This window comes from Balearica regulorum, chromosome 13 (genome assembly GCF_011004875.1).
Source record: "Balearica regulorum gibbericeps isolate bBalReg1 chromosome 13, bBalReg1.pri, whole genome shotgun sequence".
Lineage (NCBI taxonomy): Eukaryota > Metazoa > Chordata > Aves > Gruiformes > Gruidae > Balearica > Balearica regulorum.
Genome location: NC_046196.1, coordinates 4,724,630 through 4,747,604, shown reverse-complemented (window position 1 = coordinate 4,747,604; position 22,975 = coordinate 4,724,630). Strand labels below are relative to the sequence as shown.

At 34.8% G+C, this 22,975-nt stretch overlaps 1 protein-coding gene across 2 annotated transcripts in view; it reads left to right on the top strand.

Moving 5' to 3' along the window:
• CDH13 (cadherin 13) overlaps positions 1-22,975 on the top strand; it is a 496,783-nt gene that overhangs the window by 287,819 nt on the left and 185,989 nt on the right. For both annotated transcript variants that reach the window (XM_075765776.1, XM_075765775.1), the window contains exon 6: positions 1,892-2,036. In XM_075765776.1, coding sequence (XP_075621891.1) covers positions 1,892-2,036 — 145 coding nt within the window. The remainder of the gene's footprint in view (positions 1-1,891; positions 2,037-22,975) is intronic.

Genomic DNA, 22,975 nt, shown 5'->3' with positions numbered 1-22,975 from the left:
GGCCTTTGCTTTAGATGACTTACAATTTTGATAAAACAGCTGAAGTAGTTTTTTAAATTTAGCAAAGCCTTTGTTCTTTCCAGTGAGCAGTATAGTCACTTAATATTGAGAGATAGATTAAGAGCAAATTATCTTGAATTTGAAAATGAATTTGCTGGAATTTCACAGAGAAATATTGCTATTCTTCCATTTCCCAAAGCAATTAATATAGTTCCAATGAGTCAACATTTACTAAGATAAATCTTTTTGTCAGCAGTTTCCAACTGTATCTAAAAATGGATCTAGCTTTAATGTAGTTCAGTAATAAGACTGCATTTTCCTTCCTAGTCCCCCTTATATCATATGCAATCCTAAGATTACTACATTGACTTTAGAGTAGAAACAAGCCCTGGAAATTGAAGGGATGTGTGCCCCCATAAAGATTCAGCTGTGCCAATGCGACATGAATCAGTTGTCTTCATGTCAGAGTGTTTGTTTGCTTTTAAGCTGCTAAGATATATAGTAATAAATAAGGCTTGGAAAAGGCTTGCAAGAACAATTGCTAGAGAAGTCAGGATAAGCAGTGAGTAGATGTTAAAATGGACTGTGACACTATTTACAAATAGTGTATGTGAGAGATAGTCTACTCATAACAAATACTCCTACTCACACCCAGCACACTGAACTATAAAAGTGGAATGCATAACAAAATACAGAGAGATGTGATAATAAGCCATCCATTTTAATAAGGATTTAGAATTCTGACCTAATTCTTTCCCAGTAGGATTTATCACTAGCTTATAAATAACTTACAGGTATAAGACATGGCAATGAAGAATAAATTAACAGAATAAACAAAATGCTTAGAGACTTCCAGCCCCTGCTGCTAACACGTTCTCAGGAAAAGACTGGAAGAGGGTGATATTAATGTCTGTGCTCAGGTTCACTTTCTGGCTGGCTTAAATCCATTAAAGACTTGAGTCCAGGGACAGGTAGGGTACATGAAAATGATAGCTGTGCCTCTGATGAGTTTATTGCTGTGTTTTACTGACGTCGCGGTGAGGAGAGACAATTGCAGTTATAGCATGCAATTGCAATCTAAATTGACTTTTTCTGTTATGTAAGAAGATTTGGCATGTTTTGCCCTAATGACTAAGTTTTGGTAGCAGGTCGTTACTTTCCTTTGCAACTGGATTGGAGGGTGGAGCTATATGATACGATCTTTCTTTCCAGATTTTGGAAGTAAAGGAAGTCCAAACATATCTTCAGCTGCATATGTCAGCTTTATGTTCAACAGGTGATTTCATACATTGGGATGAGAGTGTGCGTGTGTATATATATCTGCTTATATAAGACTGCATATGTTGTTCTGTCTTTCCATACCTTATTAGAAAAGCTGGAGACCTGTCAAAATTACCTAATATAATACTTCATGCCATCATAATAGAGAAAATGTATTTGTCTAATGCATACTTGCCTTTTTTTTTTAAGAAAAAGGCTTTTAACTAAGCATTAGGAGACATGTGAATTATACTGTGATAGTTCTATATGCATCCACTCTAAATGTACTTGAAAAAATTAAAGAAACAAATTCTAACCAAATCTTCACGTGATTATCATCAAATTTACAGGAGGTTTTTTTTTTTTTAATACCCTAGTCATTTCCATCTTCAGGGAATATGGTGTTTTCAAGCTGCCAAGGGGTACCTTGATTTGAATGTACATCTGTCTATCTCTTTTGCTTAGATTTAAAATCTGCTCTGAGAAGATTTTAGCCCAAAAGAATGGGCTGCAAGTGGTATCCTTGGTAGGGTCTGGTTACAGCAGCACTGATCTGAGCTATATTTTTCTTACTTTTTGCTTACTGTGATAGTGAACTAATGAATTTACTCCCCTCTTTTTGTTCATACAGCTTGAAGTTGAAGTTACAGATATAAGTGGCAAAACCATTGATGGTCCAGTCCGCCTAGATATTTCTGTTATTGATCAAAATGACAATAGGCCAATGTTCAAAGAAGGACCCTATGTTGGTCATGTCATGGAGGGATCCCCTACAGGTAAGTCCATGCCAATCATATCTCCATAAATAACACCTGAAGAGATTCTGTGTTGATAAATGCACTTCTATATTGTATAAATTTTCTTGCTGATTTTGTGGCTCACTGAATCCTTCCCCTGCATAAAGAGGTGGGAGTAGCCCTTTAGGACAGCAGGTAATGATTTTTAAAAAACAGTCAAGTTTCTGCAGTAAAAAAAGAAAAAAAAAAAAGTAAAACAACATAGTTTGGAATGAAAGCTTCCAATTAGGTTTACACTTTTTTATTCATATCTGGAATTAATGAAGACAACCCCTACATTATGATTAGGATTCAGACCAAATAACATGTACAATTTCTGTTTAGACTGGGAATTCCACCCTTCTCTCTCTAAGGTAAATCTTGTGTAAATGCAGGTACAACAGTTGCAACAAAATAAAAACGCACTTTGAGGATTAAAGTTAGTAATGAAGATGTTCTGATTGAATTCACTGCTGATATTATCTGATGATGAAATTCTATAAGAATATTATTCCAAATTTCAATTTCTGTGCAAAGAACCATCCTAGCTGAACTCTGCCTGCAGATGAAGGCTGAATTAGGTTTTTTTTAACTGTTGTCCTCAGCTGTTGTGCAATTTTGTTGTTATTAAACAGCTGTTGCATTCCACTCGAGAGGTATCTCCCTTGCATTTGTAAGCAGTAATTATAGGATCAGATTATGTTATGGAGTATACCTGGATCTTGGTGAAAGAAATCTAAAAAAGTAGAAGCTCCCAGTAAAATCAGTGGAGTGACAGTGATTTAACTGAGATCAGAGTTGTGGGTTTTATATTTGTATGTGTCTCTATATATCATTGAACAGAAGGCCTTATCCTCCTTATACAGTTGAAGCTGTGAGTACAGACATAAGGATTTGGCTGTACAGACATACTGAAACATTTTGAAATGAAAGGTGGAATCAAGTATATTATCTTTTTATGAATATTTAATATTCATTGAAGCTTAATGTGGTGGCATGTGCTTTGTTTACTCTGAACAAGGATGGGCATTACCTTTCACTTCCTTGTATTGCTTATTGATAGCACTAGAAGTTTTTGTAGTTTCTAGAAATCATGTAACCTTTTTAGTGAGTTTTGCATTTTTACATAGAGTTTCAATGGTTTGAAAACCTGTAGGTATGAACTGCATTATGAGCTGATCCTTCAACAGGTTAAGTGTTCAGGCAAATGTTCATTTACCTTGTGAGAAACATGTAATGAACCAATTGTCAATCTTTTCATTCAAACAAGAAATATGTTTCATATTTGTGAGTATGGCTGCAAGTGGAACACTAACTCTTTTCTGTCGTAGGTCTGTAGTACATTCCCACTTCCCATTCCCCCTGTGTTGTCACAAGAGTTTCATGATTAACTGAGAATATATTGCTAACAAATGTCAGAGATTCCTTTGCACAATCAGTCAATAGTATGTAGCAGAGTGTGACTATCTAATTGGATCAAGGGACCAACTTTATTACATTTTCATTTAACTGAAATCTTTTTGTTATACCCATTTAGGTACACATTCCTAGACCACTGAGTAGGAGAATGGTGTAGTTTTAGTAGATTCACAGTCTCTAAATCCAGTATTTCAGTAAAAGAAAGTGGTGCCAAACAGTTCAAACTCTGCAGTGTTTAAGCTTTAATCCTGCCGGTAGTATATGAGCTCTGAGTTCCTGTAAGTCTTTCAGTGGCCTCATCTCTTTCTATCAAAGCAGGAGTTTACACCTCTGATGTAGTGTTAGCTAGAATCTGTCATAGTTCTCTATGCAGATGGCATCCAGTCAAACAAGATTTCATGTTGTTTACATCTGTTTTCCATCCTGAGATTTTACGGCATATATCTTCAAATTATTCATCAGGTTCTGCTGTCTTGCTGCTCCCAATCAATAGCTGCACTGCACAGTTTGATAGAAATCTTTATGTGCGTGTGTTTGCATGTATGATTCCTGATTCCTTCTTATTGTACTCAAATTGTATTGTATTTCTTTTCTGAAGTTCCAAAAGAAAGGCTTTGCGTTATATGCATGGCGTTATTTCCTATCACAGCCACCTTCATCCTCATTCAAGCTCTGAATCAAACCCATTCACTGAAACAGTCTTCTGCTGAAAAATAAATAATACTTGTATAGGTATCTTGGATCTGTCCTCATGATCACTGGGTCAAAGTGTAAATATCATGGATTCCAGTAATGAGAGATGTTTAATTATGTAGAAAAAGATATAGATATACTGGACTGTGAAACCTGCCTGAAGGCTTTTGAGGCCTTGTTAAGGGATTCAGATGATATTATTATCTTGCTTTAAGTTATTCATTGCTGGGTTCCTGTGTGTTTTCCTGTGGGGCCATAATTTTAGCATTTATAAACCCAATGGAATTTTCTAGTGACTTGCCACTTATAGACTCTAAAATTGCATTTACATGTTGTCTATTATTCATCAGAAATATCAGAGGATTTACTAATAAATAAATCTTGAGAGACTGAGCATCACAAATTTAAATGTATAGATCTTAATATTCAAGTGAATGTTTATATTGGACTTTCTTGATGTTTCTGTAAGTCACATGTTCCAGCTTTATACTGTCTTCCAAAATGACTTTTTTCCTTAATGATTTGAAGGTTTAGTTCCTTAATTACACAGAACTTACAAGATTAGAGTGAAACGTTGTGCCAAGCCCCGTTTAAGGACTTTCCTTTCTCTGCCACTGGAGATAGTGGAAGTAGAAGAAAACAAAAGAAAACATGGAGATAGTGTGTATTTTTTTATTTATTTGATCTGTCTATGAATAATGAATCTTTTGCACATAGTCCCAGTGAAGATGTGGTTTGGTGGTGTTTTAATGGTGTCTGTGTTACTAAGGCCATTTACCTTTTTTTTTTTGGTGTGTGTGATTTTTGAACTTACAGTAACCACCGCTGGTTATTTGGACATCTACAATTTGTGTGTCATCATAATAGAGAGGCAAATACCTAGGCATAATTACTGAGAATATAAACTTGTATAAGCATTACATGAATAAGTATTCATGTGAATTTCAAAATAGGGCTTGCCACAGCTTATAATTAATGATAAAAATACGTGAATGGTAGGTGATATAGTAACGTACTTCTTTCCTGATATATCTTTACTGGAGAGATTTCATTATATAGTTAGTTACAGTTAATTAGCTGTTTTCATGGAAAATTGTTGTATTCCTGAAAATAGCCTAGAGTCAAATTCTAACAAAAGTACACTCAAATGAATGCTTAAAATGACCGCAGATGTCTTCAGATTTCTAATAGGAAGTCTTTTCCTTAACAAACTGTAAACTCGGAGGCTATTTAAAAAAAAAAAAGTGAGTAGAGAAATAATTTGCTTTTTTTTAATTTATGAAGTCTCTGATTTCTGTATGAGACTGCAGTCAGCATATATATGCCAGGAAAATAATAGTTGAGCCTGATTCAGTGAAACCTATAGTAATTTTTCTGCTGACTGTAATGGGTTTTGTGTTTACTGCTGATTTCTCACGTTTTTATTTTCTAAGTTATGATCCAGGTTATTTCCTATAGATCTCTGGTCTATCTAGCTGCCGACTCTAGGATTTAGGATCTGTGTCCTGCTGCAGGCTTACCTCAGTACATTAATGAGAGTGACTATAATCTTCTGGATTACAAAGGCAGGCAGAAACATTTGGACATCTCACTCTTTAAAGGTTGGAAAGTGAAGGCTGGTTAAATGAACTTGGCAGCCATCTCATTTCACTTGCTGGAGGCATTTAGCAGAAATTATTTTAAACACATTTGACATTATGTGACTTGTAACAATATGCTGCAAGCCCAGTGGGGTAAAATCTTAACTACAGTGGTTGGGAGAATTGCTTGAGAATTGCATGTAAAAAAAGTAACTTGTTTTCCATGATGCACAATAGCCTGAATACATTGTATTCCAGCAAAGCAGCCCCAAACCAGGACTAATAGATGTCTATAAATAATTGCTAGAAATAATGGGACATTTGAAGACATTTAGAGAAGAAACAGAAGGAATTAAGAGTAGCCTAGGGGGTTGTTCAGTATCATAAGCTAATAAATTGTAAAAATGGATAAAGCATGAGGAAGGGTCTGAAGCACTAAGTATTATTGATCGCTATGCATTGTGTAATAGTACATGGCTATGATTCAGATAAATGAAATCTGTTGCTAAAGATGGCGGCTTCTTATCAAGAAGAACCTGCCAGAGTGGGGTTTTTTTAATACTTAACCTAACAACAACGAGAAGATTAGTACACGAATGAATATAAATGAGATGAGATTGGGTATGATAGATGAGAATCAAAAGATACCAGGAAATGTAAACTATGGGCAGGCTGGCTTAGCAAAGTGGCAAGGATGTATAAGGCACCTTTGTCTGATAGGGACCTGCTGTCATCTTTGATAAATTTCAAATATTCTGGTAGTATTTTCTGGACTGTTTGTTTTGGTTTGGTTTGGGTTTTTTTGTTCCTTGTAATCCCTGCTGGTTTATAGAATAAGAAGGTTACCAAAGTTGTAAAATGAAGAAAATATCATCATTGAATTTGGTGAAGTCTTCAGGCCTACTTCTTCCTTTTGACCTATAAATCCAATAACATGGAGGAAACTACAAGGGTGCTTTTAAGAGTTTTCTTTTAGCCAAAAGATTAAAATTAAAAATAATTTAAAAGATTTTTCACAAAGAGCTGTCACAAGAGAATACTAAAGGATATATCTTCTTTTTATCTAAGTAAAAGTAGCATCTGAAATTTCCCAGTGGCTTCTGATTCTGCCTTCATCAGTGTTAAGGTCATACTACTTCTTCAATCTTTTTTGTCATAGAAGTTACCATGTTCTGCATATACCTACAGGTGTTCTTTTTCTTTTTAATGCATTGCACATTTTAAAAATAAGAATACACTTCCTGGAAAATTAAATTGGAGAGGTAGTTCAGGATATCAAATCCTAAGAGGCATGAAACACAAAATGGTGTCAACATCAACACCTCTTAAGAGCAACCACTAAGTATCAGCTGCCAGTTGATGATCTAGGTCTGAACTAGGTTGTGGATTTGCATATATTTATTGTGCTGATGATTTTTACTGTGCTGAATTTTACTCAAAGTGTGATGGGGAGATTTACAAAGTTTTTGAGAGTTCCACACAGAAAATCTGCAATCGGTTTAGTGGAATGTGACCATTGAGTAAAACCGTTTCACCAAGCAAGACGCTTCCTAAGCAAAGTAGTCTGGGGCAAATACTTGAAAAACAGTTTCAGTGTAGGTAGAGTTCATGACCATAATGAGAATAAAATATGGAATGTTTGAATAAGAATTGCAGAAAAATGTCATTGAAGCAAATAGGTACATTTTGATGGGTCTCAAAGTGTACTTTTAAGACACATGCTTGAAATACTGCTGACGCTAATGATGGTCTTAAAACAATGAAAAAAATGAGTTCAAGACAGTAGCAAAAATGGGTTTCTGTTTACAATGTATAAGGAGAACTAAATACTTATGCTTTATGACATTTCTTGTAATAAGGTAATTATAATGAACTCTTTGGGTTATTCAGCTTTAAAAAAAAAAAAAAAAAAAATTACTACTGGGTTTACCAAGGAAAATAAGAAACAAAGATTCAATTTTTGTATGACGGAAGCTTGTGTATATGCATTGTAGAAATGCTTTGTATGATATGGGAATATTGATGCATTTTAGTACTAGAAAGTAAAATACTGCACTTTGTTGTGAATTTAATTATAGGAGTGTCACCACATCATAAATTAAACCTTAATAGCCTGCCTGCTAGAACCTGTCTTGGTCCCAATTGGGTGGGCATGATCTGCTAACCCTGAGGAATGTCTTCCTCCCATCTTGGATGTATTATAATGGTATGATCCAATTTTTTTTTTTTTTTTTTTTTTTTTTGTCCCAAGCTTAGCAAAAGAAGTTTTCATCCTGATTTTTAAAATTTGTTCTTTTTCTTTAGAAACAAACAACTTGTAAAGATATAGTTTGTCTTTATATCTTATGTGTAAACCAGATCTCTGGCTAAAAGAATTGTTGAAAATTTAAGTGCTCATTACAACTTTTCTTATGGATGGTGCTTTAGCAGATTTTGAAGATCTATCAATTCATTTTCAGTTTCTGCCTGTTGGCTGCTAGAGGTGTGTAATGAGTAAGGTCATTATTTCATATTAGAAGATTCATAATTTTTTAAAAATCAGCAGTAGAAAACTTAGAAGTATATATAGATCTGAGCTGCAAAGCTGAAATGTCTCAGTAAATCCACCTCAAAACTATCCCAAAATTAAATGTTTGAACCTGAGCTTTTTTGATTCAGAGCAATGTCTCTTGCAGCAATACTTTGATTTTTAGAGGAGGTTTGAAATGTCAAATGTCACATATTTAATTATGAAACTTATTGCTATGAGCTGTTGTGCAAAACAAAAGTATAAATTGGTTGAAGGAATTTGATAAATCCAGGGAGAAAAATTCATAAGCGACTTTGTTATTCAGCATAGTAGTCCTTAATGAGACTGTGCCTAGGAAGCCTCTGTGAGTTAAAGGAAACAAAAGAATATAGAAAAGTCTATCTTTGGAAATACAAGCCTTTTTCACATACCTTTTCCTTATCCCTCCGCTGCTGGAGATGGGTTGTTGAGCTTTGGATATAACCCAGCATAGCAGTTCTTATGTTCTTCTAGATGTGTAGTTTTATGCATACTTTAAGAATTGTTGATGGCAAACTTTCAGCAATCTTTTCTTAGGATTAATCATCATTTCAGCAAAAATGTACTCGCTGCCTTTAAGTTTTTTGTAATCTAGCCTATAATCTAGGTAGAAACATCTGTAATGTCAACATTTTAATTTTCAAGCAGAAGCCAGTTGTCCAGTTATGCACAGCTGCTTTGTATATCCCAGTAGGAATTTTTTCTCAAATCTGTGTGGGATAAAATATAGCTGTATATGAATATGGATATTGTGTGTATGTATATTTGTAGATTTTTATTCATATATATATATGATATGTATTACAGACATTAATATATACAGACACACAAATACTCATCTGATCCTTTAGGAGGGCCTAGGGATTCTGGTATGTTCAAATTACTGTGTATGTGCATGATGAAAAGGAAATATAAGTATTTATTAATAATGTATTGTATTATTGCAGACAAAGATGTACATCCAGTCTAATCTGTGTTTTTTTGGAAGAAGTTGAGAGGAATAACCCATTAAAGTATTATCCCATAATTAACAGGTGCCTAGCCATGCAAGGGTAGTTAAACCAGTACATTTTGAGCAAATTAAAATAATCTCATGTGTAGCAATTAGCAGTTCACTCAAACTGAGTATGTGATATGAGTGTCTGGAAGCAGGAGTCTGCAGTTCACTCCAGGGTTCAATTATTCTTGATTTTCAGCAGAAATAGGTTAGACTCAAAAAAGGCTCCAGATCAGCTTAGGAGCACAGGTCAGATTTACTGGCCTGTTTATAAGGCATAGAAATGACGAGCTACTCTCTTCTTCAGCCCCAGACAGAAAATTCCCTTTGACTTTCTTCTTATTACTGCACAACTGATTTGTTTGCTCACTATCCCTCCTGCAAAAATGAGCTTTCATCTTCTTTTCTGTAGTTACACAAAATGATATACCAAAAATTAGTCTTATGGCTAGATCAGCATTAATGCCTAATGTTAAAGGTTATAAAAGCATTACGGTCTCTCTACCTTGGACATTTGATGTGGTAAAGTATTCGTACTTCCATGCACAGAACAGCGAAAGCAATGATGGTTAGCTGTTTTGGCTCTTTTAACATTATAGTCCAGGTTCATTAAATAAAAATAAGCATGTTTCTTAATTAAAGAACAAATTATTTTTTTAAAAAAATACTGGAGTCCTTGCTGGGTACTGAAAAACAAAGACCCAAGTGAGTCTGTGTAATTCAGCATGTAATTCTTTGCAAAGGGAAATTTATGCATTAATATATTTACCAGTGGCTTTTGCACCTGTTTTATGCATCTACTACTGTCCTCTCAAAAAAGAGAAGGATGAGCTTTAAAGGTTCAAGCAGTTTAGACACAAGACCACCTCATCCACGTAATCAATTAATTAAAAGATACTGGAGTGCCAGGAAAATCTTACCTGAAAAAAATGCATTGCTGCATGGTGTTCTGCAGAGGAGGAGGAGGATGCCACAGCCCTCTTGATGGACTTTATTAGTGGTATAAACCAGTTTATGTTGATATACTTCTAAATCACCATTTCTGGATATTGCCTTCCCATTGCCTATTTGCAGGCCAGCAGCCCTGCAGGCTATGTGGCGAGTTGTGCTTTAAGTCAGTGGACTGTCAGCATCCACACCGCTATATTTCATTCAAGCCCTTTAAAGTGCATGAAAAGGGTGATAAATCCTCACAACTTGCAATCATATGCAGTAAACTTGTTCTATGATTTGGAGACTTATGGCAGGAGATACAGTAGTGGAAGCCCTACACCCCCTTCCTTGTCCTCTCATTCAACTGGACGTAAATCCTGGAGTTGTGTTACCAGGTATTATAACAATGGGACATCATTTCTTTTGACAGTAATGCTATGGTGTGGCCACTACTCCATGTGCTAAACGGAAAAAGCCTATAAATTGTCAGTGCAGGCAGGATTTGTTTGCCTTAGTATGCAATGCCAGGATCAGTCAATAGACAGATCCATAGTACCTTTATTGTGAAAGAGATATGTCACTGAATAAAAAAACCTCGTCATTGTAGAATGGCAGGATTATTTATTCCTTTTCATGTTAATCTGATTATTTTTCCCAATATTATTTGAAAGATATTATCAGACAGATAGTGTCTTAAAAAAAAAAAAAAAGTGATTTTTAAACTGTGGGTTTATATTTTTCTTTGCTTTTTCCTCCCATGTTTCCCTTTATTTCATGCCCTCACAGTCTTTCTTTTCCCACCATTAAATATAGTGCTTGGGGTTTAAATTGCAGTTTGTAGTCCCATGAAGTCAAAGGATAGTTGTACATCACATTTGGAAGACTGAAAGCAATTGCAACAGGAAAGGAAACCTGAGCGAGAATGACTGAACGGTAAAAAGTAAACAAAATAAATAATGATACGTAAAGTATTTTTTTATGGTATGAGAAGTTGTTTTTTTTTCTTTACAAAAATATTCAAAATAGTTCACTTGGCTTACATATGTTGAGCAAAACTTCTAGAAAATGTAACTCCTTGATTTCTTCATTCAGTTACATTTTTTTAAGTACAGAAAATGTCTACCTTTGCATGCAACTATTCATTTACACACATAGTTGCACTAAGTGCGAGCATATTTCTGTGTGGCAGCTTTCCATGGATGTCTACCAAAAATAGATGGGAAATTACATTTATTTTCAGAAATCAAGTCCTGTTAGTGAGAATCCATGCTTGAAAGTAAGAAAGAAATTTTTTTTTTAAATGACATGTGTGTACCCCAAGAATATTCTGGTAAAGTTGAAAACTTATTATTGGATTTCTTGCAGGGAGGGGAAAAAAAAGTTGCTGTCAGCTGGTATAGAAGATATGCAAAGAACGCATGACTGAGTTAGAATCACACATAAGAAATGTGATAGATAGGTTGAAGGTGAAACCTCACACTGGTACAGATTTCTTACTTTCCATCTTCTGCTGGTATATGTTGGAAACTCCCAGTAGAAATGTCTTTTAAATATGGATCTGAGAAAATATTAACAGATACATTTTCAAGACAGTGATTTTTGGAATATAAATGTAGCTCATCAGTATTACGATCTAAGCATACAGCAGTAAAACATGGTTATCATTATTGCAATTGTTATCAAAAGGGTATCCTACAATTTTTTTGTGGTTCTAAGTTAGACTTTTATAAAACTCTAAACCTAGAAAAGAAAAAACAGACAAACAAACAAAACCAACAAGAAACCCTTTAAGGATCACTTACTGGTCAAGAATGTGAGTTTTAATTCCCTTTGCTGTTTTAAGAAGCACTGTAATTTCTCTGGGGCTTAATACCTGATGACCGCTCTGTTGGCCAAAACACAGAGGATTACTCTGAAAGCTGTCTCATGGCTAAAAAACATAATTATATTCACTTCAAGTATCTGCGAACCAGTTGGATAGGAGGACTGTATTCTAATTCTGAATACATTTACCAGTAGTTTACAAATGTTTTTCAGGAATACTTATTCTTAAAAAAAAAAAAAAGGGGGGGGGGGGGGAATGTGCAAAACATGATGTGGTAGAATTTAGAAACCATTCACTTGTAGCAACTGCTACTGCAAAGGAGATTCTGTTGAACATCAGATGTATATATTGAACAGATGCCAGGAATAAAACATATTAAACAGATGCCAGAAATAAACATTTGAAGCCACTGCATATATATCTTTGTGTCTGTTTTCTAATTATGAATGACTGGGATAACAGACAATGAAGGTCTATTTGAAAAATATTTTGGGTTTGAAATTTGTCTCTTTCAATTACAGTAAAGACAAAATTGTCCATGAAGAAAATTGCATTGATAAATCTAAATTAATTCAACTTTAAAGTAATTTCAAAGCAATTGGTAAGAAAAAGTGAAAGTGGAACAGTTTTCTGTGATTGGCTTCTAACACTATGAATTGTTTTTCTGATTTTTCTCTATATAAAAATTCTGGAGAAATTTATCTTTCAACTTTAACAGAAGTGCAACAGAACTACATATTTTTGTTCCATAATAACTCTAATAAGTTTTCTTCACATTTCTCTGCTAAGAGTATTTGTTTGGATTCTTATTACCTTTATGTGTCTAAAACACTGTAAGTCAAGTCACAGTGTAAGAAAAGTAAGAGTTAGGGAATGATAAATGTAATCTTCAAAAAACAACAAAAAACCCCCAACTCTGCAAATTCAGTTGGTCAAATCTTTGTTACTTTTCTCAGATGAAGATATGTTGATTTGTAGCTCCAAGCTGTAGTCTCTCATCTGTAGTGCCATACAGCTCCTTTGGGCTTTGAAAACATTGCCAGTGTTTCATTATGTTTTTACAACTGAATTCCATGGTGCTTGACTTAAAAATTTCTGTTAAACAATTGCTGGTTTTCACCATTGGCAATTATAAGTACAGTATCTTTCTTTAAACCAGTTTCTCATTTTTAAAAAGGTGGTTACTTGAGAGTTTTTCATCTGTCATTTCTTGCCATGAACCCTGTGCTCCTGTGATGTATCTGAGAATTTTGGGAGGCATCTGAAACACTTAAGTTAAAGGCGGTATTAATGAAAGATGTCTTTGTGTTTTCCTGTTAAATGACAATTCTTTGTGTGAGCTGAGATTGGCATATTGTGAAATCAATGGATGTAGGAGTGTCAATGAAATTCGTGCAGGCTTGTTTTTGCTAAAAACCCATGTACTACAAATCTGAGACTTTGGAGACAAAATTTGCAACCATTACTATTTATCATAGCAATAACCATTCTTGGTACATCACCACACCTTTGATTCAGAATACAGAGATAATGTAGGTCTGGATCTGTTGATGCAATATACGCAAATTTCAGGTTATCAGCATCTCAACTGGATTCTGTCCAGGACTTCTCTTTCAAAATTTAATTCACTACCTTAATTTTCTTTTTTATTATGTTGCATGAACTATTAATTAATACCATTGATCGTGTAGTTTGAACTCTTTAGCACCTGCAACACCTTTGCTGGGAAGCTTCATAGCTAAGTACTGCTACCCAAAGTGTTCTCAGTAAATTCTCTGATTCAGCACCTAGGTAGCATTTTTTACTCTTCAGAAAGTTCTCCTCTAGGGTAGAGCACCAATTATAAAAATGCAATCACAGCAGTTGCATGATATTAAAATAAAACTTATGCAGTAGCATATAATAGCAAATCAAACTATTAAACAATATAGAGTTCTTTTCTACATGCAAGAATAGGTTCTTACTCCCACAGGCTATATAAGTGCTACAGTCAGAAGAATTGTAAATGTATGCAGGATTGGGCTGGTTTGGAGCAAGTCCTGGAATGAAGCCAGGGTTTAAAGTAAGATGAGGAAGCATCCTGCTGATCTGTTTTAATTGAACTTGCTTTGGATTCTTTCACCGACAGACATCAGTTCATTGTTTAATCCAGGAAAAAATGGTATCTATATACTTGGTATCCAGGATCTACATGATAGTCAGATGTAATAATGCTAGCACCAGCTCCAACTAAGTAAAAGTGGTTTAAGGTTTTCATCTGAGAAATTCTGCAATAGTTATATGAATAAGTTTGAGAAATACACAGACAAATCCAATTGGAGAGAAAGCTCATACCCTAAAACCACTATGAGAATTTCTGGTAATTAAAGCATGGCCAGACATGGAATGAATAGTCATATAAACAGCAAAAAATGTAAATAACATAGAAGGAATGTAATTACATTAAAGGAGGTATACTGGGATACTGAAATATCTATGGTGTAGCTATGAGTAAATGGATTTTGTACTGCCTGTCATCACCGCTGTGTAGGAGCAACCTATACAACGTCAGTAAAACAAATGTTAGTTTAGCAAGCAAAGCCTGTGATAGCTTTAACAAAGATACCATGGGCAGTACTGTTCTTGTTAGGTCAATTTTTTTGTGCAGATGGGATAAGTGTTCCCCAAATCTGGTTGGCCAGAACTTGGTGCAGGAGCTCAGTTCCCAACGGAAGCAGAGAAGGGCCGTAGCTGTGGAAAACAAAAGCAATAGAGGCACATCAGCTTTTTTTAACAGACAGTGTAATGGATCATGAAATTGCATACATTACTGTTTGGACACACTTGCAAACATTGTTTTGCAAACTTCTTGTGTTTTGTTTGTTTGTTTTTTAATTTAAACAGTTTTGTCTTGATTTTAAGCTGAACTCTGTCATAGTTTCTGTTAACAAAACCCTACAGTACTCAAAATAATTATAAAACAAAAAGATAGATATGCCCCTTGGGCTTGTAATCTTGCTTATTTGGCAGTTTAATTTTGGGAGGTTACACTTTCAGCAGGTTTGGTATATACTGCAGGCTTACTAAATAAGAACTAAAGAATTGAAAATTTGATGGTATTTTCTTAGCCAGGGAAAAAAGTTAATAGTATAGCTTTTCCATTCCAATTTCATATTTTGAAGGTTTGCCTTTGCTAGTTAAGATAATATAGTTTATCCATCCTTTGGGCTCTTATTTTCTCATTGCTACAGCTGTGTCCAAGAAGGTTGAAATGATCAGCTTCAGGCTTCATTGCTATTGAATAAAGTTTTGACTCATTTCTCTTTTTATCTTCTTTTCTTTTTCCTTTTTTCTTCAAACTGAAGAATCCTTTTGGAAGCAAGCAAACAAATCTTTTAGTTTTTCCCTCTTCCTGATTTCTAGATTACAATTTGTCTATGAGGTCTTTTACAAGCAGTGACTCAGAACTGGCAAGTTTAGAGGAAGGACATAAAAATTCAGAATGGTTTTCCTCCATCACTGTAGAGATTAAAATGGCAGTTACAGTCTTTTTACCAGTGTGAACAGGTAAGTCCATGCTATGGTCAGAGAAGCCCCTGCACAGAGGCATCCAGAGCTATTGATTGTACCACCTCCTGCCCTGCACTGCAATTTGGGAACCATTTGTCAAGGAACCTTTGTTCTTTATGGTTTGCTGCTGAATGTAGATGTCTCTTTCCTAAATGAAATTAAATCAAATTTTCTGATAAAGGCAAGGATTGTTTTCTCAGACCTCATCCAGGGAGAGATGCTGTACTGAACAGGCGGTAACACAGAGTTTGTTCATTCCCACCGTGGCTCTATATTAAATATACTGTTGTATAAAATGCGTTTTATTTTTTCTCATGACTGTTACATCCTTGTATTACTTTGGCCTGTTCTGAGGCTTTGAAACAATGTGTCCTAGTGTAGAGGAAAAATATCTTCCTTAACTTATGTATTTCAGCATTTTCATAAGCATGTCTGTGAGAATGGGTAGTGGTAAGGCTGCTTAAATACTACTAAATTTGCTTTGACTGCAGCAGCCAAAATGGAAAACATAAAAAAAAAGCATTAATTAAGAGAAACCAAATGAGGTAAAGATTTCTTTGTTATTGTAGCTGATTTCAATGCTTACATTATGTTTTCTCTTGCAAATCTGGTATACCTTAGCTGTAGGCTAGTCCCTGACATGGCCCAGGAATTACAACCTGTTGAATGCTAAGTAGATGGTGTGGACCACTATTAATGAGGGTCTGTAGAGCAGTCTCCTTATTAATGCTAGCCAAAGGGAAAAAAGAAGGGTATTTCATGGTTTGCTACTCTGCCTAGGGATACCAAATTTACATATGGCCTAAAACTGCTGATCAGAGCTAATCTCCATGATCATTATAGCTTGAAGAAAGGTTTAATATTCAGGATTTTCTGAAGTTTTTTCTAAACAAAAATAGGCTGCATGAAAGTGGGCCATTGGCAAGCCAGGAGTGTGTGCTGCTGCCAAGAATTTTAATGGCTTGATGCTAAGAAGTGAGGACATGTGCTCCAGTAAAACTTTCTGCAGTTTTGTATAACTCAAATATCTGAGATATTTGCTCAGTTTATTTTGTTTTCTTAGGTCTGAACTACAGCCCACTTTTTCCCCAGACCTGACAGGTCTTCAGAGTACAAGAGATGGTGGAACATGGCTGCTTGATAGGGTCTTGGCAGCAGACGTAGTTGTGATTGCCATTGGATGTCCTTAAAGTCTCCTCTCCTTGACAGTTTTACTGGTGGGATATGTCAGTTTGCAGTTGACACTGTTGTCTTAATTTTTATTAGTGCATGGAAGGAAGGGGTACAAAGCTTTCTGGCGGTGGAGAATCCTTGTTTCTCCTCACTTTTGTTTTAAAGGTGTGCAAATTAATTACCAACTTTTGGGTTTCATTCTTTATGATCCTGGGGCAATGACAACTGTAAGCTGAAGGTAACGTGCCAGCTGAGAATTGTGCTTGCTTTCGAACTCTGCATGCTCTATCCCCAAAATTCTAATTTATGTCAAATTTCTAAGAAACCCAGAACCAGGTGGTTTACTTCTAAATGACTTCAGGGCAAATGGCAGGATTTAGTCTGTGGATCCATTTAGGATTAATCTATAGATGCATTTACAGATCCCCCGCAGACTTCGTACAACTTCTGCCATTTAGTTGGCATTTGGTCTTATGCTGTAGCTTAAAAATTAACATCTTTATCAAGGATATGATTGCTTTATAGTGCAAAGGTGGAGATATTTTTAAGAAATGAGATTTCTGGTCAAAAACTGCAACTGAAAAATTTTGCCAGTTAAAAATAGCTACTTAAGGAAAGAAGACTGGGAAAAAATGTCATGTGTTTTTGCTGATTTTTTTTTTCCTGGGGGCAACAAAAAGCAAAAACTGAAAAAATAAACACTTACTTCTACTGTCCACTCACCACAGCCATAGAAGGACTGTTTGTAGATGCTTGTAGTGACTGATAACTGTGAGGAGGAGTTGATCTTATGGTTGCTATGTTTGTACCATTCCAAGCAGACTTTGTTTTGTGGCTTCTTTCAGATCTCTGTGTAGTATCTTTTCTTCCCGTGGCTGTAGCAAATCTGGGATGCCTTATATCTACCAGAGCAGCATGTTTCCTCATCTCTGACCCTGCATTGCTTCTGCTCATGCCTTATTGAGGAATAGTTCCAAAGTGCTTCTGAGGTACGAGGGCACAGGCTTAAATGTGTATGTCAGGGATTGAAACAAATTTGCCTTCCAACACTGATCTTTTTTGCATCGCATATGCTATGTATTTTCTTATGTGTTAAACTGCAAAACGCAGAAGATTTATTTTTTAACTTTAGTTTTGTTTAGTTTATTTCTTAAAGGGTAGAAATTTGGGCTGTTTTTTAAATATGTGTAAGGAATTTTGTCAAGTGAGCATCTTGGATGTATTAAGTGGCTTTGAAAGTCTCTCTTTGAAAGGCTTTGATGGGAATTGTAACCTTGTCAGTAATATCTCTGACATGGTAAGAATTTTATTGCCCATAAGCTGCCAAGCAATGCATATTTCTATGTGTTGGTAGATGGCACTTTTGGAAATGCCTTCTCCCTCATGTATACACATATGCAGTTTCTTTTGTTGCAAATCATCATTGGGAATGGGTCCCAGTCAAGCTGGTCTGAGATACTGGTTTCTAATTTTTCTAAAGCTATAGGTGCTCAGTATACTTCATATTTTAACTTTTAACCACATCACTTGAGCTTTTCAGACCAATCTGGGAGACCACTAGCATAGGATACAGAAGTTGTTACTCCTACTTTTGACTTTTCAAGTTAATTTTAAAGAAGAACACAAATTCCTACTTGCTAATTAATTTTTTTGCATGGTTGGAAATGACTGCCACAGTTGGCAACTGCAAGTTGCTATGGAGATACTTTCTGTAAGCTTTGAAAGGTGAATGATATTTATATGTACTCATCATGTACCTGGAGTGTGTATATACATTTACATCTTAATTCATAAATTCCTACTGTGTGGTTGAGATTTAGTATTTACTATAGCTAAATAAAATTACTTATATTCCAAATTTTGAAGATTCCTTTCAGGGTTGAACAAATAACTTTGCATTATCTGAATCAATTTGAAAAATTATTGTGAAGCATATATGAAGTGTTTTTATGAAGCTCAGTCATGAAGTTTCTTGAGTATATTATATTCTTTATGTTTATTAGGGAAAAGCAAGCAAACCACTGTGAAACTTTTTAGGTATTGCAATTTCTCTTTTTGCCTAAAATTTCACCTATCATGTGCAACTGTTCGGCAGGATCGTCAGCTGTGTTTGAAGCAAGGGTTCACACAGGGATAGAAAAGCTGCCTAGGGCCATGCTAGGAATGGAAAATGCCAGTAAGATGATGGGAGCTAATGAGAGTGACACTAAAACCTCATTTTCTTTTTTGACCACCATGCACATATACTGATTTTTTTTTTTAAATTGTGTATTTCAAAACTGAAAGAATTCAGTGTGTTATATTGCCTTCAAATACAGTTTTCTGCTTTTAATAACTTTATGAACCCAACAGTGAAAAAGAAGTATTTAACATTGCAGTCTTCAAGAGAATACTTCCATGTTAAACTCATGCTTTACCATTCCTATTTGTATCTGAAAAAGCAGTGCTTGGTATAGGAGGAAAAAAAGGTTTCATTGTTTCCCTGCAATCAATCGTGTTACCCTATGGACAGAAATCATAAAGCCTTAAGATTTATAAACCAACATATATTTGGGAGAGCTCCAGTGAAGAACACTCCCAAATCTTTTCACGCTGAAAATAATGATCTATAGAAAAGGGATCATTGAGGGATAGTTAAGTGATTCTAGAAGAACGTTCTCACTTTTTAAAAAATCATGTTATATTTTATTTTATTAATATATAATATCAACTCCTCCAAGAATCTCCATAGTGTCATGCAATAAGTAACTAGCTGCAATATTAGAATTAATGAAATGCATATTGTTCAGAATTTTTTAGTCCTAAAATGCTAAAGGCTACATGAATATTTACATTATGTAAATTGTTTGTTAAATACTGAATGATTTTTATAACTTTTAATATAGAGAGCATGCAGATTTTTGCAAGGAGGGAATTCGTAATTCCTTTTAATTATTAGAGAAAGATGTGATACTTTATATTTGATATTATATGGGTTACTAATGCTTTTTTCTTTTTTAAAATAGTCACCAAAACCAATCATGTTGGCACACATTATTGTTATAATAGAAGCAATATGGAGATATAAAGCCTGCTCAAGAGAAGTTTGGGGTTTATTTTTCTTTTAAAATTTCTTTCACTCCAAGGTGAAATACTGCTTCTAATGAGTACATTGGGAGCTTTGCTGTCAAACTCAATACTCTAAAGTTCAGTCTTAGAAATATTTTTAAAATTACCTCAAACTTCCAAGTACAGTCAATATCCGTCCACCCAAAAAAAAAAAAAAAAAAAGCAAGCTAGAAATTAAAATGTGGAAGATCCTGCATCATACATCAACATACCTCTGCAACCATCTTCAAAATAAGGCAGAAAAATAAACATAGCTGTAAAGTGGGAGGATTTAGGTAATGAATGAGATGTGTATTATAGCTTGGTCCTCTACTTCCCTCTAGAGTCAGTGGGAAGAAATAGATGTCTCTAAAGGGTAATTAATCCTCTAGTGAGCTAGTGTCATCTCAGAAAACTGTTGTCTAGTTATCAATAAACTAAATGTCACCCCAGATAACTAAATGTCTTTAAGCTGGATATCATCAGGCTAAAAGCAGGCATCTTCTTAAGTGAAATCAATATTTGTCATGAAATTGTTTTTCACTGTATAGGTATCTGTCATATATGTATGTTTAATAAAGGTGAACATGCAGTTGGTTATGCAGACTTTTAAATAATGTGCTACTACGTCGTGGATATTCTAGTAATGATCACGTTGTGCTAGAGAAGAATAAAGTGAAACAAAGAAAATGGAAAGTAAAAGTTCAAATTCTATTTGCTCTTGATTCATTTTTGGTTTGCTCATTTATTTGCTTGTTTTACTGTTATTGCTGGAAGCTGTGTACACAGCAGGCAGGATCTCAAATTTGCAGTTTTGGCATACTGAAACTTTGCACATTTTATTAAATTTGAAGACTAATTTTAACTTAAAATAGGAAAAATAAATGAGGAACAATTATTTTCCTTCCTATTTTGAATGACAGGTCTGGGTTTAGAACATTACATTTATAAAGTATTTTTTTAAATTTAAAAGGAAAAAAAGTCAATGTTCAGTGATGAGAAACATTTGTATTCATCTATGAATTTCTTTTAATTCTTTCATTTTGTTAAGATAGTTGATGTTATCATTTTGAATACTACTTTTTTGTTTCAGCAATGAAGAAACATCCTGTAGTTGCATGTGCTTAACTGTCTAAGTCTTACTTTAAGCAGATTAAATTTGGGTTTGACTTCATCTTTTTTCACTTACTGTAAGCTTGTGTGTGCTTTCAGTTTAAGTTTGTTTTTAATGGATATTCTTCTTTCACTTTAAATACAAAACTGTGCTAAAAGGCATGAATGTTCATACCATAAAAAATCACCTAATTCTGCACAGAAAAACTAAAAGTAAAAATGAAGTTTTCCTTTCTATAAAAATACCTTTACATAAAGTATCCAGTGTGACAAAATTTTAATTGATACTCAGAGGGCAGATTGGCACTGTTTCTGGGTCTGCCTCTTAAAAAAATTATGTTGCTTATACTGTCCTTTACACTCATAAAATTCAAACCAAGATTCTTAAAGTTCCCTAACTTAACAGTTGTGACTTAATCCACTCTGCATGTCCTCTTAAATTTGCTTTCCAAAAGCTCTTCTCTTTCATATGCTACAGAAGTCTAGGTCTGGAATAGAGGAGGGTAGCTGTCATTGGATAGGCTATTAAATCAAAAAACCAAAGAAGTTATAGGGGATGGAAGAAATATTTGATGTTGTGGACAGGAGACATGAGATTGCCCTGGCAAAGCCTTCTTCTCTCTCTTTGCAGCATTGCTGCAGCAGAGTCCTCTGGTGACGCTTGGCCAGGGAAGTTCATTTTCAGGAAGATGAAAGGGCTCTTCAGAAGGGTGTTCTCATCTGGATTCTCCAGATAGAAAGACTAATCAGGTCCAAGAGACTTAAAAAGAAACAGATTTTCTTTCTTATTACTTTTCTACTAATTTTGGAGGCAGTATTGATAGTCTTTAATGCTAATCCAGCACTGAATAATGGGAAATGGAATGGAAGGAAACTTAAAGGACGTTTCTTCCCTGAAGAGCCATCACTATGAGTTTTTCTGTGAGGTTACAATTTGTGTTCTAAAATGGAATTTTAAACATAGCTTTGCAGTGCTTGAAGGATTTGATTCTCTAATTCTGATTGTTATTCTAAGTGCATTTGTTATGGTGCTACCAAAGTTGGTAGGTGAACACTGCATAGTCTTACTAGCACAGATTATTTTTTCCCCTCGCTATTCAAGAGAAACTGCACTTGTAGGAGTTGTCCTTGTGTTCTGTGTTGTCACAGCTGTTATTGTGTCCTACCTAGGAAGCTGGGTAGGACTGTCTCAACTTTCTTGCACACTGGGTTGCGACAGTTTGTACCAATCAGGAAGGTGGATCTTTACGCAGTTGTCTTTGATGAGATTGCTCAACTTTGAGTTAGTGAATTTAACAGCAGACAATAACAAATCTTCCTCCTCATCATCATATGATGATTTTTTTTGTTGTTGTTGATACGACTGTAATTTTTTTTTATCTATCAGTTGCAATCAAGAGCCATGGAGTAAAAATAAATCTAAACACACAAATTTCTTTCATTAACATGTACGTCAGACTCAAAAGCAACAATGATTGCTAAATAGCCATTAGCCATCAAACTCATGTTCCTCCTCATGAGAGGAAAAAAAATTATGCTTTATCGATTGTGGGGTTTTTTTTGTTTCAAAAGAGTGTAACGATGCAGTCATTTAGCAGTCCTCCTAATCTCAGTTCATTCAGATGACATGATTAGTGACAAATTTTACTGTAGGCTAACTTGAGTGTCACGTGAAAGGACAAACACAACTATATGTCTCCATACAGTAGCATACCATTTTAATAATAACTTATGAGTACTTATCTTTTTCAGAAATAATTGCAAATATGTTTACATTTTGCACAAAAAGAAATGGCCAATCTAATCATAAAATCCACAAGTCCCAGAATGAATCTGTTTCACAGCCTGTCTCCCTTGTTAATCTTCCCTGCAGACAGTTAGCTTGGCAAAACAAGTTAGCAAGTGTATCTCTCTAGTTGATTCCACCTAAAGTTAAAATGCAGAATAGAATTATATTTGAATTTAATTACACTTTATATTATTGAAATACTATTGCGGGTATCTATTAAAAAAGAAACCTGG